Below are 14,807 nucleotides of genomic sequence, written 5' to 3'. Positions count from 1 at the left end.
TGTGTGTGTGTATATGAGTGTGCATGAGAGTGAGTGTACATGTGTGTGTATGTTAGTGTGCGTGAGAGTATGTGTGTGTGCACATGTGTGTATGTGAGTGTGCGTGAGAGTGTATTGAGTGTGCGTGAGAGTATGTGTGAGTGTATGTGACTGAGTGTGTGAGAGTGTGGATGTGTGAACGTGTGAGGGAGTGTGTGTGTGTGTACATGCAGTGGGGATTTGATAAGGGGATTAGAATTTTAACTAGTAATGTTATGTGGCAATAGTTTATAATTATTTCCCTGTTGCTAAAGTCTAATCCCCTGTAATAAATTGTGGCTCTGGTTCAGTTCAGGAACCTGATGTGTGCTTTCTATCAATTGGGCTCTGGAAGTCAGACAAACTGAGTTGGCCTTGTTCAATCCCTCTGTGGCCGTAGCCCTCCCTAGCTGTGTAATCTCCTCCAGCACCCTCCCCGAACCTCCGGGATCTCGGTGCTCCAAGAATTCTCCCCCCATTACATGGCCCATCGCCGTGCCTTTAGTTTTCTGGGGAATCTGCTCTGGATTTCCCTCCCTTTCCGCATTTAAGGTGCTGCTTAAACCGATGCCTCCTTGTGTGATCTGCTAACTGTCCCAGTGAAGGGGCTGTGTCCTGCCTGGGGAGGGGGGGGCGCGGGTGGCGCTACCCAAATGCAAGATCGTTGCCCGGGCTTCGGCCTGCAAGCCGGGCCTGCTCACAACACGCGTGGCCCCTCCCCCCGGAAGAGGGAATACCGCACGGAAAGACGCGGGCTGCCTACCGGATCGGAGAGCCACCTGTTGGGAACACTGGGTCTGTACTGGTCGGTGCAGACAACTTTCCTCATGTCCTCGAAACTGGGGTCAGTGGGCACCACGTCATAGAACGGAGGCCTGTACTCTTCTGTGATCCCTGTGGGGAAACGCAAGGAGGAATGAGAGCCGGTTTGAATCCCTTCCCCGCCCTCTCCGTAACACTCGGCAAACCCCCAGTCCGGCAGCATTAAACACGAGAACCCTCAGTACTTCGAAAAACACCGTGTCCAAAATGGGAGCCTTTTGGCTGCTTTAACATTCAAGACAGATTGAGCGCACTTTCCCACCCCCTCCCTCCATCTTTTTGCTTCCTTGACTGAAACTCTTGTCTACATCACTCCTGAGTGTACTCTCCAGTGAAGTATGCATCACTCTCTGGGAGAGAGAATTTGACTGATTCCCCCACTCCCCTGAGGGAAGAAATATCTCCTGATCTCAGTCCAGAATGACTATCCCCTTACCCTGAGACTGTGCTCTCCTCCCCCCCACCCCCCCCATTGAGTTCCCCAGCCTGGAGGTGACAACCCCTCAGTATCGACCCTGTCGAAACCCTTCAGAATCAAGTCTGTCTCAACCTCATTCTCCTCAAATCCGGAGAGTATTAACCTGACTCACGCAGTCTCTCATCACATCAAATGTGAAGGGTCAGAAGGTTGAGCAGAAAAGAGGAAATGACAAAAACACTGATGTGGAGGGAAACACTGGCGAGCAAGGGAAAGCCAGCTGGAAATACAAAAAGAAGATAGTAAGAGTTACTATTGATACACGTGCACGTTCAGGTGGGTTGGCCATGCTACATTGCCCATAGTTTCAAGGGATCTGTAAATTAGGTGGATTAGCCATGGGGAATGTCGGATTAGGGGGATAGAATGTGGGAGTGGGTCTGGGTGGGATGCTCTTCAGAGGGTCAGTATGGACTTGTTGCACCGAATGGCCTGTTTCCGCGCTGCAGGGATTCTATGATTCTATGTAAAAAGGGGGAAAAACAAAAGAGTCATAGAATCATACAGCACGGAAACAGACCCTTCGGTCCAACCAGTCCGTGCTGACCCTAATCCCAAACTAAACTAGTCCCACCTGCCTGCTCCTGGCCCATATCCCTCCAAACCTTTCCTGCCACCTAGTCTTGAAATCTCCTGTCCTCGAGAAAAGATACCTGCCATTCACCTTATCTATACCCCTCATGATTTTATAAACTTCTATAAGGTCACCCCTCAACCTCCAACGCTCCAGGGAAAAAACTCCCAGCCTATCCAGCCTCTCCTTCTAACTCAGTCCCTCCATTCCCGGCAACATTCTGGTAAATCTCTTCTCTGAACCCTCTCCAGTTTAATAATATCCTTCCTGTAACAGGGCGACCAGAACTGGACACAGTTCTCCAGCCGAGACCTCACCAATGTCCTGTACAACCTCAACATGACGTCGCCAACTCCTACACTCAAAGGACTGGGTGAACAAAGTGAACATTGGCCCAATAGAAAGGGAGTATGGGGTATTAAAAATAAAGAGATGGCAGAGGAATTGAGCAGGAATTTCACATTGGTTTCATGATATAAAATAACATCTCTGTAACATGTCAGATCTCGACATGAAGTCGGAAATGTAAGTGAGGGAGGAAATCAAAGAGACTACAATCACCAGGGAAGTGACACAGAGCCAACTGATGGAGCTGTGCCCCATCAAGTGTCTGGGACTTGATGGATTTCATCCTCAGAATCTAAGTAGTGGCTTGTGGGGTAGTAGATGCATTGGTTTAAACTTTCCAAAACACTCTCGATTCAGAGAAGGTCACGTTAGATTGGAAAGCAGACAAGGTAAGCCCTTTGTAGCAAAGTGGAGGCAGACAGAAAGCTGGAAACGATAGGCCGGTTAGCTCAATATCTGTTGCATAGAGTCACACAGCACTGAAACAGACCCCTCAGCCCAACCTGTCCACGCCAACCAGATGTCCCAACCTTACCTAGTCCCGTTTCCCAGCACCCGGCCCATATCCCTCCAAACCCTTCCAATTCATATACCCATCCAGATGCCTTTTAAATGCTGTAATTGTACCAGCCTCCACCACTTCCTCTGGCAGCTCATTCCATACACACACCACCTTCAGTGCATCAGCGTCTCCTTATAACTCAAACCCTTAGGGGTGATTTTAGACACTCTTATTAAAGATGTTAGAGCAGGGCATTTCGAAAGGTTCAAGGTAATCAGGTAGAGTCCACATGGTGAAATTGGACTAGATTGGTTCAGGAAACCTGGTCTGCATGGACGGGTTGGGCTGAAGGGCCTGTTGTGCTGTATGAACTGCCTCTGAGTCCCAGGTTTCCAGCATGTGCCGTTCTTTGTTTAACTTGACCCTTTTGCATCTGCCTTAAAGCGGAGGTCCTTTTCTCCCAGCGTCAGTTCTGGCACCTAACCCTTCGATTCTCCTCACACGACAAAGTGCTTGGGTTTCCGGCCTCCATTCAGGAGGGAACATTACTGCGCTGTACCTCATGTCGCGATTTATCATGGACCTTTGCCCCCTGGCCATGTACTGGCCTTTGGTTCCAAGCTAGTCCCCTCGCTGGGGAGTACAGGGACTTGAACGGAACCATTCAACAACAACAGCGTGCATTTGCATAGTGCCTTTGAAGGCATTTCACAACAGCAGTGTCACTTAAATCCGCCTAAAGAGGCTATAGGGCAGGTAGCCACAGTGTTGGAAGTGTCTGAACCAGGGGGAGGGTGAGAGAGAGAGGCATACAGAGGATATTCCACTGAAAGTAATTCAACACAAAGATGACAACGGAGGCCGGTCAAGGGACTCCTACAATAATTTCGGCAGCAGGATGCCTTTGTGTGACTTTGGGGGCCTGGGACTCCTGTGCAAAGCTAAGCTCAGGGCGCCCCCTGATGGTGACGTTAGCAAACGCTCCTTGTGAAACTGAGCCACGCACAGACCTCACCCCGGGTCCCATTGAGGATCTGGCGTCTGGGAGCCCTCTGCAGTGAGAAAGGCGCAGGGGGGAGGGGAGGGGGAATGGGGCGCTGTCAGAAGGCTCCGCAATTGGCTTTCACTCACTGATTTACAGTATAGACCAGGGCTCAATCAAACCTGTAGTGCTTTTACCATCTGAAGCCAAGAACATAGGACTTAGGAAGAGGAGGAGGCCATTTCAGGTCCTCAAGCCTGCTCCACCATTCAATACAACCATGGCTGACCTGCTTGTGGTCTCATTTCCACTGCCCCCCAGTGATAGAGAGAAACACTATAGATGATAAGAGCAGGGAGGTGATGTGGGAGCTGTACAGGACTCTGGTCAGGCCCCAGCTGGAGAACTGTGTGCAGTTCTGGTCCCCACACTATAGGAAGGATGGGATAGCACTGGATGGGGGTGCAGAGGAGATTCACCAGGATGTTGCCTGGGATGGAACGGTTTATCGAGGAAGAGAGGCTGGGAAGGCAGGGGTTGTTTTCTATAGAGGTGAGAACAAGGACCTGATGGAGGTGTACAAGGTTATGAGGAACACAGCCAGGGTGGATAGGAAGCAGCGATTCCCCTTAGTAGAAGGGTCAATAACAAGGGGGCACCATTTTAAGATGGAAGGCAGGAGGTTTAAGAGAGGGGGGGAGGTTGAGGAAACCTCCTTTCACCCAGAGGGTGGTAGGGATCTGGAAGGCACTGCCTGGGAGGGTAGCTGAGGGGGGGAAACCACACAAACTTTAAAAAGTACTTGGATGAGAACCTGAAAAGTCATAACATTGCAGGCTTTGGGGCCTAATCGGGGAAAGTGAATCGAGTGTAGTTAGCAGTGTATTTTAGGTGGCACCGACTCTTTCTGCACTCTGAGTCTATGCCTTGCTCATTTGTCAAAAAACTGCCAAACCCAGGCGAAATTCGAGGAGCCCACTCCCCACTTGCTGTCTGAGAGAGCAAGCATTCCACAGGCTCAGAGGCCTCCGATAAAAGGAGACTTTCTCCTTGCCTCCCCCTCGTTCTCTATTTGTACCCCCCCCCCCAGTCCCACCCAACCCCGGCCAAAAGGAGCTTCTGGGCGGCATGGTGGCTCAGTGGTTAGCACTGCTGCCTCACAGCACCAGCGTCCCAGGTTCGATCCCAGCCTCGGGCGACTGTCTGTGTGGAGTTTGCACATTCTCCTAGTGTCTGTGTGGGGGGTGCTCCGGTTTCCTCCCACAGTCCAAAGATGTGCAGGATAGGATGGATTGGCCATGCTAAATTGTCCCAGTGTGTCCATAGGTTAGGTGCATTAGTCAGGGGTAAATGAATGGTGATAGAGTAGGGGAATGGGTCTGGGGAGGGGTTACTCTTCGGGGGTGGGGGGGGCGTTAGTGTGGATTTGTTGGGCCGAACGGCCTGTTTCCACACTGTAGGGATTCTATGGTTCTGTGTTTCATGGATTGGTTGAACAACAATAAGCAAAAATGGTTTAGATCCCAAATGCCAGGCCAATTCATCACACACTCCAACATGGTGCCCAGTGTGGTATGTCATTGTGTAAGATTCCATTCCTTCAATGGGTTAAACCAAGACTCAGGCGGGTGGGGGAGATCCCATGGCACTATTCCGAAGAGCAGCCCTGGGTGGTACTGATCGATATTTATCCCTTGGCCAACGTTGCCAAAAGCGCTGTTGCTGATGGGATCTTCCTGTGTGCAAATCGGCCTGATAATCCCATCAGCAGATCGAAGAAACAAAGGCTGTCCAGTTATTTGCATTAAAATGTGGTTAACCCTGATTGCCCACCGTTGCTTGCCCTCGTTTCCTGCCCATCCCTGGTTTCCCACAACTGAATCGCTTGCTCAGCTATCCCAGGGTCACCCTAACGACAACGGACTTGAGACACAGACCGGCATCTGCAAGGATTTCTGTCACTAAAAGCAGTTTTTGTCAGGGCAGAGGGATTATTACACGCAGCGGGCACTTTTCCAACCTGTCTACAGGTGCCCTCACAGCGATTTCATTTGCAAATGAGGTGGCCAGTGGGTGTTACTCAGCTGGCAGAGGGAGAAGCACTCGTGCCAAAGCCAGCGGCTTTCACTGCCCGGGCAGTGGGGGTGGGGGAAGGAAAGATACCCAAAGTTTCACCACCTGCTTCGGCTGCCCTGCTCTCTGCCAGCTGGTGAGATTGCTAAACACAGGCAAATACTGTGCCAACACTGCATGCCTTTTTTGTATATTCATACAGTGTGGGCATCACTGTCCAGGCCAGCATTTATTGCCCAGAGGGAAGTTAAGAGTCCACCACGTTGGCTGATTTATTGCCAAGTGCTGGCAAATGGGACCAGATGAATTTCGGATATCTGGTCGGCATGGACGGGTTGGACTGAAGGGATTGGATAGAAGTCTATAAGATTACGAGATGCATCGATTGGGTTGACAGTCAGTTCCTTTCTCCCCCAGAGTTGAAATGTCTGATACTAGGGGACATGCACTTAAGGTGAGAGCAGGAGAGTTCAAAGGAGATGTGAGGGGCAGGTTGTTCGCACAGAGGGCGGTAGGAGTCTGGAACCCACTGCCAGGGCTGGTGTTGGAAGCAGATTCGGTGGGGGCTTTTAGATAAGCACATCAATACGGAAGGAATGCTGGGATATGGGCCAAGGGTAGGCGGAAGGGATTAGTTTAACTTGGCCTCATGTTTGGCACAACATGGTAGGCCGAAGGGCCTGTTCCTGGGCTGTACTGTTCGATGTTCTACGTTCTAAGCCAGACAGAAGAATTTATTTAAAATCAAATAAATGGGTGGAGGGTTGGTAAGGTAAGTTTGTTTTTTTTTTGTCTCTTTTGTAATTCAGAACAGTGAGAATGGAGGTTAGGGCAGTTCAATGATCCTCCTGCAGGATGTGGGAGGTGAGGGTTACCACTAGTGTCCCTGCTGACTTCATCTGTGGGAAGTGCACCCAACTCCAGCTCCTCACAGACCGTGTTAGGGAACTGCAGCTGGATCTGGAGGAACTTTGATTCATTCGGCAGGCAGAGGGGGTGATAGAGAAGGGTTATAGGGAGTTAGTCACACCTAAATTACAGGATAAAGGGAGCTGGGTGACCGTCAGGAGAGGGAAAGGCAGACAGTGCAGGGACCCCCTGTGACTGTTCCCCTCAATAGTAAGTATACCGTTTTGGATACTGTTGTGGGTACAACCTAACAGGGGAAAGCCACAGCGGCCAGGTCTCTGGCATTGAGGAACAGACAGGAGATTCTGTGGTCCCGCACGTGACTCCGAGATGATACGTTGCCTCCCAGGTGTCAGGGTCAGGGGTGTCTCGCATTGAGTCTACAGGATTCTTAAGGGGGAGGGAGTGCAGCCAGAAGACATGGTACACATCAGTACCAATGACATAGGCAGCGAAAGGGATGAGGATCTGAAAAGTGAATATAGGTTGGAAGCTAAAAGGCAGGACAAGCAGAGTAGTAATGTCAGGTGCCACGTACTAGTGAGGCTTGAATGGAAAGCGAGTGCAGATGAACACGTGGCTGCAGAGCTGGTGTAGGAGGGAGGGCTTCAGAGATATGGATCATTGGGATACCTTCTGGGGAAGGTGGGAGCTGTACAAGGAGGACAGGTTGCACCTGAACTGGAGGGATACCAATATCCTGGGTGGGAGGTTGGCTAGGCCTCTTCGGGAAGGTTTAAACTAGTTTGGCAGGGGTTGGGAACTAGAGCTATGGATCAGAGGATGGAGTAGCTGGTGAACAGGCAGACACAGCGTGCAGAGAGTCTGTGAGGAAGGATAGACAGTTGATAGGGCAACGTTGCAGTCAATGTATTGGGTTGAAGTGTGTCCATTTTAACGCAAGAGGTGTCAGGAATGCGGGTGATGAACTTGGAGTATGGATCAGTACTTGGAGCTAGGATGTTGTGGTCATTACAGAGACTGGGCTATCACAGGGGCAGGAATGGCTGTTGGATGTTCCAGGGATTAGATGTTTCAAAAGGAATAGGGAGGGAGATAAGAGGTGGAGGAGTGGCATTGCTGATCAGGGATGGTATTACAGCTGCAGAAAGGGAGGTCATTGAGGAGGGTTTGTCCACTGAGTCATTATGGGTGGAAGTCAGAAACAGGAAAGGAGCAGTCACTTTACTGGGAATTTTTGACAGACCCCCACCCCCAATAGCAACAGAGACATGGAGGAGCAGATTGGGAGGCAGATTTTGGAAATGTGAAGCACATAGAGATGTACAGCATGGAAACAGACCCTTCGGTCCAACCCATGCTGACCAGTGGGTGGCACGGTGGCACAGTGGTTAGCACTGCTGCCTCATAGCGTCAGAGTCCTGGGTTCAATTCCCAGGCAACTGACTGTGTGGAGTTTGCACATCCTCCCCGTGTCTGCGTGGGTTTCCTCCGGGTGCTCCGGTTTCCTCCCACAATCCAAAGATGTGCAGGTCAGGTGAATTGGCCATGCTAAATTGCCCGTAGTGTTAGGTAAGGGGTAAATGTCGGGGACTGGGTCTGGGTGGGTTGCTCTTCGGAGGGTCAGTGTGGACCGAAGGGCCTGTTTCCACACTGTAAGTAATCTAATCTAGATATCCCGACCCAATCTAGTCCCACCTGCCAGCACCCGGCCCATATCCCTCTAAACCCTTCCTATTCATATACCCATCCAAATGCCTTTTAAATGTTGCAATTGTACCAGCCTCCACCACTTCCTCTGGCAGCTCATTCCATACACGCACCACCCTCTGCGTGAAAAAGTTACTCCTTAGGTCTCTTTTATATTTTCCCCTCTCGCCCTAAACCTATGTCTCCTACGAGAAGGCGAGACGAGGACTTGAGGCACAGCCTCATGTTGAAGGGCCGATCCTTTCGAACTGAGATAAGGAGGAATTTCTTCAGCCAGAGGTTGGTTAATCTGTGAAGCTCATTGCCACAGAAGGCTCTGGAGGCCAAGTCATTGAGTGTATTTAAGACAGAGAAGGATAGGCTCTTGACAATAAGGGGATCAGGGTTACAGAGAGAAGACAGGAGAATGGGACTGAGAAACATATCAGCCATGATTGAATGGCAGACTCGATGGGCTAAACAGCTTTAATTCTGCTCCTTAATCATGCTTGACAAATCTGTTGGAATTCTATGAAGTTGTAACTAGTAGAGTTGACAAAGGGGAGACAATCAATGTGGTATATTTGTCAAATGCTTTCTGAAAGTCCAAAGTCCTACATAAGAGATTATTATGCAAGATTAAAGCGCATGGGAGTGGGGGAAGTGTATGAAGATGGATAAAAATCTGGAAAGAAGAAAGAGGAAACAAAGATTATGAATTAACGGGTCCTTTTCAAACTGGCAGGCAGTAACTAGTGATGCCACAGGGACCAGTGCTGGGACCCCAGCTATGCATAACATACACTAATGATTTGGATGAGGGAACAAAACGTAACATCTCAAAGCTTGTAAATGATACCAAGTTGGGTGGGAAGGATACAGAGATCCTTCAGCACGATCTGGACAGGTTGGGTTGAGTGGGCAAATCAATGGCAGATGCAGCATAATTTGGATGAATGTGAGGTCATTCACTTTGGAGGAGAAAGTGAGGACTGCAGATGCTGGAGATCAGAGCTGAAAAATGTGTTGCTGGAAAAGCGCAGCAGGTCAGGCAGCATCCAAGGAACAGGACAATCGACGTTTCGGGCATGAGCCTGAAGAAGGGCTCATGCCCGAAACGTCGATTCTCCTGCTCCTTGGATGCTGCCTGACCTGCTGCGCTTTTCCAGCTATTCACTTTGGAAGCAAAAATAAGGCGGCAGCTTACTACCTGTGAATGGCTGTAAGTTGACAACAGTCTGCAGTGGGACCTGGGTGTCCTTGTGTACCACTCACTGAAGGTAAGCGTGCAGGTGCAGCAGGCAGGAAAGAAGGCAAATGGTATATTGGCCTGCATTGAGAGATGTTTTCAGTCCAGGAGCAGGGGTGTGTTGTTGGGTGTGAGTTTTGGTCTCCTTTTCTGAGGAAGGATGCTCTTGCTCTCAAGGGAGTGCAGTGAAGGTTTCCCAGGCTGACTCCGGGGATGGTGGGAGTGACATATGAGAGATTGACTAGGTTAGGGCTGCTTTTGCTGGTGTTCAGACAAGTGAGGGAGGATCTCAGAGAGACTTATAAATTTCCAACAGGACTAGACAGGGTAGATGGAGGGAGGATGTTCCCGATGGTGGGTGCATCCAGAACCAGGGGTCACAGTCTGAGGATTTGAGGTGGACCATTTAGAACAGAGACGAGGAGACATTTTTTCACTCAAAAAGAATTGCGAGCCTGTGGAATTCATTACTACAGGAAGTAGTTGATGCCAAAATTTTGAATGTGTTCAGGAGGCAGCTAGATTTAGAACTTGGGGTGAATGGGGTCAAAGGTTATGGGAAGAAAGCAGGATGAAGCTATTGAGTTGGACAATCAGCCCTGATCGTGATGAATGGAGGAACAGACTTGAAGGGCCAAATGGCCTTCTCCTGCTCCTATCCTATGTTTCTATCCCTACTTGCCCTTGAGAAAGTGGTGGTGAGCTGTCTTTTTGAACCACTCCAGTCCATGTGCTGTTAGGAAGAGAATACAAGGATTTTGACCCAACAACATTGAGGAAACAGACCCTGAAGGTGCCCCAAATGTTACTGTGGAACATAAAAGCTCATGCTGTAGGTATACAAGGGCGGCACAGTGGCTCAGTGGTTAGCACTGCTGCCTCAGAGCGCCAGGGTCCCAGGCTCGATTCCAGCCTTGGGCGACTGTCTGTGTGGAGTTTACACATTCTTCCTGTGTCTGCGTGGGTTTCCTCCCATAGTCCAAAGATATGGAGGTTAGGGGTAAATTGGCCATGCTAAATTGCCTATTAGTGTTAGGTGCATTAGTCAGCAGGGGGGGTGGTTGATGTGGACTGGTTGGGCCGAAGGGCCTGTTTCCACACTGTAGGGAATCTAATCTATAATATATTCACTGGGATAGAAGGTTGGCTTGTTAATCTTGTTTGGAAACTTAATTTAGTTACTATACCCTTGTACTTCAAAAGTCTTTTATACAAACAGTAAACTGTCGAGATATCAGCACTCATCTTTGTAACACACCAGCCATTACATCTTGCCAACCAGCAGAAGAACCACTAGTGCCAACAGGTACTTTACGTTATTTGATAAACTTTTTAAAATTTTGCAACAAATGTGGGAATCTGATGTTAAGTTTAAATGGAATGGGTGCTCACCTCTAGCATTTTCTTCACCTGGCCTTGGATTTCTTGAGAAACGCTGAATAGAACAGCACAGCACAGTACGGGCCCTTCGGCCCACAATGTTGTGCTGAGCATTTATCGTAATCTCAGATCAACCTAACCCCACTCATCCCTCAATTTACTGCTGTCCATGTGCTTGTCCAGCAGTCGCTTAAATGTCCCTGATATCTCTGACTCTACTACCACCGCTGGCAGTGCATTCCACACACCCACTACCTCTGACGTCTCCCCTAAACCTTCCTCCAATCATCTTAAAATTATGACCCCTCATGACAGCCATTTCTATCCTGGGGAAAAGTCTCTGGCTATCTACTCTATCTATGCCTCTCATTACCTTGTACACCTCGATCAAGTCACCTCTCTTCCTTCTTTCTCTCCAGTGTGAAAAGCCCCAGCTCACTCAACCTCTCTTCATAAGACATGCCCTCCAATCCACTGTTCTATGTTCTTCATCTTTCTAAACTCTGCCTCCCAATCTGCTCCTCTGTGTCTCTGTTGCTGTTGGAGGGGGCTGTCGAAAACTCCCAATAAAGTGACTGCTCCTTTCCTGTCTCTGACTCCCACCCACACTGACACTGTCGACAAACCCTCCTCGATGACCTCCCTTTCTGCAGCTGTGATACTATCCCTGATTAGCAATGCCACTCCTCCACCCCTTTTACCTTCCTCCCTATTCCTTTTAAAACATCTCAACCCTGGAACATCCAAAGACCATTCCTGACCCTGTGATGTCCAAGTCTCTGTAATAGCCTCCTGGTAAATCTCCTCTGCACCTTCTCTAAAGCATCTACATCCTTACTATAACGAGGTGACCAGGACTAAACACAATATTCCAAGTGTGGTCTAACTAGTGCTCTATAGAGCTGCAGCAAAACCTCGCGGCTCTTTAACTCAATCTCCCTGTTAGTGAAAACCAAAACACCACACGCCTTCTTAACAACCCTGTCAACCTGGGTGGCAACTTTGAGGGATCTATGGATGTGGACCCCAAGATCTCTCTGTTCCCCCACACTGCCAAGAATCCTGTCTTTAACCCTGTAATCTGCATTCAAATTCGACCTTCCAAAAATGAATCCCCTCACACTTTTCCAGTTTGAACTCCATCTGCCACTTCTCAGCCCAGTTCTACATCCTGTCAATGTCCAGTTGCAACCTACAAAAGCCCTCCACACTATCTACAACACCACTGACCTTTGTGTCATCGGCAAACTTACTAACCCACCCTCCCACTTCTTCATCCAAGTCATTTATAAAAATCGCAAAGAGCAGTGGCCCCAGAACAGATCCCTGCGGAGCACCACTGGTCACCGAGCTCCAGGCTGAATACGTTCCATCTCCCACCACCCTCTGTCTTCAATGGGCCAGCCAATTCTGTATCCAGACAGCCAGATTTCCCTGTATCCCATACCTCCTAACTTTCTAAATGAGCCTATTGTTGGGAACCTTATCAAATTTAACAAAGGAAAGGGATTGGTATATACTGCTGGGGGAAAGGCAATTATGATGCGACTAGACAAGATTTAGGATACATAGGATGGGGAAGGAAACTGCAGGGGATGGGCACAATTGAAATGTGGAGCTTATTCAAGGAACAGCTACTGCGGGTCCTTGATAAGTATGTACCTGTCAGGCAGGGAGGAAGTGGTCGAGTGCGGGAACCATGGTTTACTAAAGACGTTGAGTCTCTTGTCACGAGGCAAAAGAAGGCTTATGTTAGGATGAGATGTGAAGGCTCAGTTTGAGTGTTACAGGGTAGCCAGGAAAGACCAAAAGAGAGAGCTAAGGAGAGCCAGGAGGGGACATGAGAAGCCTTTGGCAGGTTGGATCAAGAAAAACCCTGAAACTTTCTATAGGTAGATCAGGAATAAAAGAATAAGTGTGAAAATAGATAAGTCCCCTGGGCCAGATGGGATTTATCCCAGGATTCTCTGGGAAGCCAGGGAGGAGATTGCAGAGCCTTTGGCTTTGATCTCTATGTCCTCTTTGTCTACAGGAACAGTGCCAGAAGACTGGAGGATAGCAAATGTTGTCCCCTTGCTCAAGAAGGGGAGTAGAGACAACCCTGGTAATGATAGACCAGTGAGCCTTACTTCGGGTGTGGGTCAAGTGTTGGAAAGGATAGGATTTATAATCATCTGGAAAGGAATAAGTTGATTAGGGATCGTCAGCATGGCTTTGTGAAGGGTAGGTTGTGCCTCACAAACCTTATTGAGTTCTTTGAGATGGTGACCAAACAGGTGGATGAGGGTAAAGCAGTTGATGTGGGGTATATGGATTTCAGTAAGGTGTTTGATAAGGTTCCCCACGATAGGTTACTGCACAAAATACAGAGACATGGGACTGAGGGTGATTTAGTGGTTTGGGTCAGAAATTGGCTAGCTGAAAGAAGACAGAAGGTGGTAGTTGATGGGAAATGTTCATCCTGGAGTCCAGTTATGAGTGGTGTACCGCAAGGATCTGTTTTGGGGCTACTGCTGTTTGTCATTTTTATAAATGACCTGAATGAGGGTTGGGTTAGAAGGGGGGGTTAGTAAATTTGTGGATGGCACTAAGGTCTGTGAAGTTGTGGACAGTGCAGAAGGATGTTACAGGTTACAGAGGGACATAGATAAGCTGCAAAGCTGGGCTGAGAGGTGGCAAATGGAGTTTAATGTGGAAAAGTGTGAGGTGATTCACTTTGGAAGGAACAACAGGAATACAGAGCTCATGGTAAGATTCTTGGTAGTGTATATGAGCAGAGAGATCTCGGTGTCCATGTACATAGATCCCTGAAAGTTGCCATCCAGGTTGATAGGGTTGTTAAGAAGGCATATGGTGTGTTGGCTTTTATTGGTAGAGGGATTGAGTTTTGTAACCATGAGGTCACGTTGTAGCTGTATTAAACTCTGGTGCGGCCGCACTTGGAGTATTGCATCCAGTTCTGGCCAACGCATTATAAGGAGGATGTGGAAGCTTTGGAAAGGGTGCAGAGGAGATTTACTCGGATGTTGCCTGGTATGGAGGGAAGGTCTTATGAGGAAAGGCTGAGGGACTTGAGGCTGTTTTTGTTAGAGAGAAGAAGGTTGAGAGGTGACTTAATAGAGACATATAAGATAATCAGAGGGTTAGGTAGGATGGGCAGGGAGAGCCTTTTTCCTCAGATGGCGATGGCTAGCACAAGAGGGGTGATAGATATAGGACAGATGTCAGAGGTAGTTTCTTTACTCAGAGTAGTAGGGGCGTGGAACGCACTGCCTACAACAGTAGTAGACTCGCCAACTTTAAGGGCATTTAAATGGACATTGGAAAGGCATATGGATGAAAATGGAATAGTGTAGGATAGATGGGCTTCAGGTTGGTTCCACAGGTCGGCGCAACATCGCGGGCCAAAGGGCCTGTACTGTGCTGTAATGTTCTATGTTCTATGTTCTAAATGCCTTACTGAAATCCATGTACATCACGTCCACTGCTTGACCTTTGTCAACTTGTCTCGTCATATCCTCAAAGAACTCAGTAAGGTTTGTGAGGCATGACGTGCCCCTCACAAAGCCATGCTGATTATCTTCAATCAAACTATATTTTTCCAAATAGTCTAAATCCTATCTCTCAGAATCCTTTCCAGTGCCTTGCTTACCACAGACGTAAGACTGAGCAGTCGGTCATTCCCAGGGATTTCCCTATTCCCTTTCTTGAACAGAGGAGCAATATTCGCCACCCTGTGGAGAGTGAGGATGCAAAGATCATTGCCAGAGGCACAGCAATCCCATTCCTCGCTTCCTGTAGCATCCTTGGATAGATCTGATC

General features: G+C 48.8%; 1 protein-coding gene across 1 annotated transcript in view; it reads right to left on the bottom strand.

Moving 5' to 3' along the window:
• The window catches only part of LOC122543265 (activin receptor type-1-like), a 4,762-nt gene extending 3,759 nt beyond the window's left edge, over positions 1 to 1,003 (bottom strand). The window contains exon 1 of the mRNA XM_043681743.1: positions 782 to 1,003. Coding sequence (XP_043537678.1) covers positions 782 to 1,003 — 222 coding nt within the window. The remainder of the gene's footprint in view (positions 1 to 781) is intronic.
• Positions 1,004 to 14,807: the final 13,804 nt, after the last annotated feature.

The sequence above is a fragment of the Chiloscyllium plagiosum genome, chromosome 43, assembly GCF_004010195.1.
Source record: "Chiloscyllium plagiosum isolate BGI_BamShark_2017 chromosome 43, ASM401019v2, whole genome shotgun sequence".
Lineage (NCBI taxonomy): Eukaryota > Metazoa > Chordata > Chondrichthyes > Orectolobiformes > Hemiscylliidae > Chiloscyllium > Chiloscyllium plagiosum.
This window is presented reverse-complemented; position numbering and strand designations above follow the sequence as displayed.